The sequence below is a fragment of the Tupaia chinensis genome, unplaced genomic scaffold (assembly GCF_000334495.1).
Source record: "Tupaia chinensis unplaced genomic scaffold, TupChi_1.0 Scaffold147351_1, whole genome shotgun sequence".
In the NCBI taxonomy this organism is placed as follows: Eukaryota; Metazoa; Chordata; class Mammalia; order Scandentia; family Tupaiidae; genus Tupaia; species Tupaia belangeri.
In genome coordinates, this window is record NW_006207202.1 from 1245087 (window position 1) to 1247473 (window position 2387).

General features: G+C 59.0%; 1 protein-coding gene across 1 annotated transcript in view; it reads right to left on the reverse strand.

Annotated features, from left to right (window-relative positions):
* Window positions 1-1801, reverse strand: part of RAB3IL1 (RAB3A interacting protein like 1) — a 25141-nt gene extending 23340 nt beyond the window's left edge. The window contains 1 exon segment of the mRNA XM_014584645.2: window positions 1541-1801. Within this exon segment, the coding sequence (XP_014440131.1) occupies window positions 1541-1692 (152 nt within the window). The 5' untranslated portion in view covers window positions 1693-1801.
* Between the last annotated feature and the right edge of the window lie 586 nt (window positions 1802-2387).

Genomic DNA, 2387 nt, shown 5'->3' on the forward strand with positions numbered 1-2387 from the left:
CGGGCCGGGGGGGGGGCCCGGGGCCGAGAGGGGCGGCCCGATGACACGTGCCTGGCCCTGCCCCTCAGCGGCCAGTCGCCGGGAGCTCGCGTGCTCCCCGGGCCCAGCCCTACCCCGGCGGGCCAGGACAGTGAGACAGCGGAGTAGCAGGGAAGGAATCCCATCCCCATCATCTGCCAGCCGGTGTAGCTCTGACTCACCCAGCTAACTCGTCCTCTCCAGTCCCCCTCTGCCCCAGCACAGTGCACCATCCTCCTCGGGCCACCCCTCCTCAAGAACCTACCATGGCTCCCGAGCGCTCAGCTACCCTAGTTTCAAATCTCAGATCTTGCTCTCTCCCTTGACCGGCACCGTGTGCAGTGAGCAACCTGGCCAGCCCCTCGGGGCATCCCTTCCAACTTTCCAGAAGCCTTCAGCCCAGACCTCTCCTGCCCTTCACTCTGCAGGGCAGTAGTTTCCAGACTATGGCTTCCAGAGGGCAGGTCCCTGCCCCTTCCGGAGCTGTGTTCCTCCACCCGCCCAGCAGCCTGGGGTCCGGCCCAAACAGACGTCTACGTTTGCTGGCTTGAGTGCACCACCAAGTCCGTCTTGAGCAACGACTGTCTTCCTCACTCTTTTTTTCTGCTGGCTTTTTAGAGGAAGGGGAGCAGATGACACAGATGGAGCCCGGGGCCAGGCCCTTGTTCTCCAAGCCCTCACCAGCCCGGCCAGCCCGGAGATAAGCTGTGGGAATCCAGACCAAGGGAGATAAGGGGTGGAGGAGGTGTCAGTCCAGGGCTCTGGCCCCAGAGAAGGAGTCCTCAGCTTGGGAGGGCGGGTAGCCTGGAAGGATAGGTGTGGGTGGTGACGCTGGGCAGTGGTTCTGCAGGTACTAACCAGGGGGTCCAGCTTCCATGGACTCCTAGGCCTCATCGCTCCATTTAAGCAGCCCTGAAAACCCTGCACTTCAGCTGAAAAAGATGGGCTCAGAGGAGTTGAGGAACCTGCCTGAGGTCACACAGTCAGCGGTGGTAGAGTCGAGACCCATTAGATTAGGGTTTTTTTCTAAATCCTCCAAACCAGAGAGTATACTGGAAGCTGCAGCCGCATGCAGTCAGGCAACAAGGGGTTATTATAGAGCACCCACTAGGTGTTGTACCTTGGGGAGGGAGAAATAAAAGTTGTATCCACCACAGCCTCTGCCCTCCTCAGCCTCCCTCCCTCCCTCCCTCTGGCCCTCTGCTGTCCCCAGCCCAGCCTGGCAGCCTCCACCACAGACCCTTAGCTGAACACAGCCAGGATGATCCGTGCCCAGATTCTGAACTTAGGTCTCTCCTGGCTCACTGTGTGACCCAGGGCAAGTGTCCTACCCTCTCTGAGCTTCAGTCTCCACCTCTGTACAAACACCAAGTTAAACGAGACAACTGGAGCCATCCCTGACACTGACCTTGTAAGAGTCTCCTAAAAGTTCTCAGAGTTCATGCCAGCTTCTCTGCCCTCCCCTGCCCCAAGCCCTGCAGAATGGGGCCCTCTCCCACCATGCCTCAGGTACCCGGCTCACCTCTCTGTGTTCCAGGGCTCCTCTCCCAAATTCTTCTCAAGTGCAGGGCACAGGTCTGATGGGGCATAGCAGACAGTCCCTGAGCTCATGGCCAAGAACACTGGGCATGTCCCTCGGGCAGGGCACCTGGTGGGCTCGTCAGAGGCCTCCATGACTGGGGGGAGCCAGACCGAGGGTCCTCTGGAGAGTGGCAGGAGAGCAGGTGGAGGGTGCCTTCTCCCCACCCCCAGGCCGAGCCTCTCACTAACCTTTGCTATCTCCCAGGAGCAGCAGTCTGAGAGGGAGGTGCCTCCCGGCCAGGCCCCTATCTCCTTAAACCCATAATTATTAACTCCAGCGGCTCAGGGGCAGCAGATGACACTGGGGCCCTCCTCCTTGGGCTCTGGGCCAGGGAAGGTGAGACATCTTGAAGGGAAGTGGTAGGCTTCCCCAACTGCCTGAGTCCCTGGCTTCACCTAGGCCCAGATGGACGAATGGAAAGGTGCCTTTTGAGCCCTGGCCCTGTCACCAGCTGGCTATGCAGCTTGGAGCAGGCCCTTTTCCCACCACCAGCCTCAGTACCCCTTTAAGACGTTTACCCACCACCACCAAGGGACAACTCAGTGTCGCACTTAGGAACACAGGTCTGGAGTCAGACAGGCTGTGCAACCCAGTCTGTGACTCTTTGACCATATTAACTTCTCTGCGCCTCAATTTTCCCAACTACGAAATGGGTTCTCAGCCTCTAAAGCATGCCAGGCCATTTGTCATTGCCTATATCTGTCATTGTCCCTTGATCTGTAACTTCCACCCCATCCCATCCATGCCGATAAATTTTTTCTCTGCTCATGCCTCCCCCCCCCCCCCC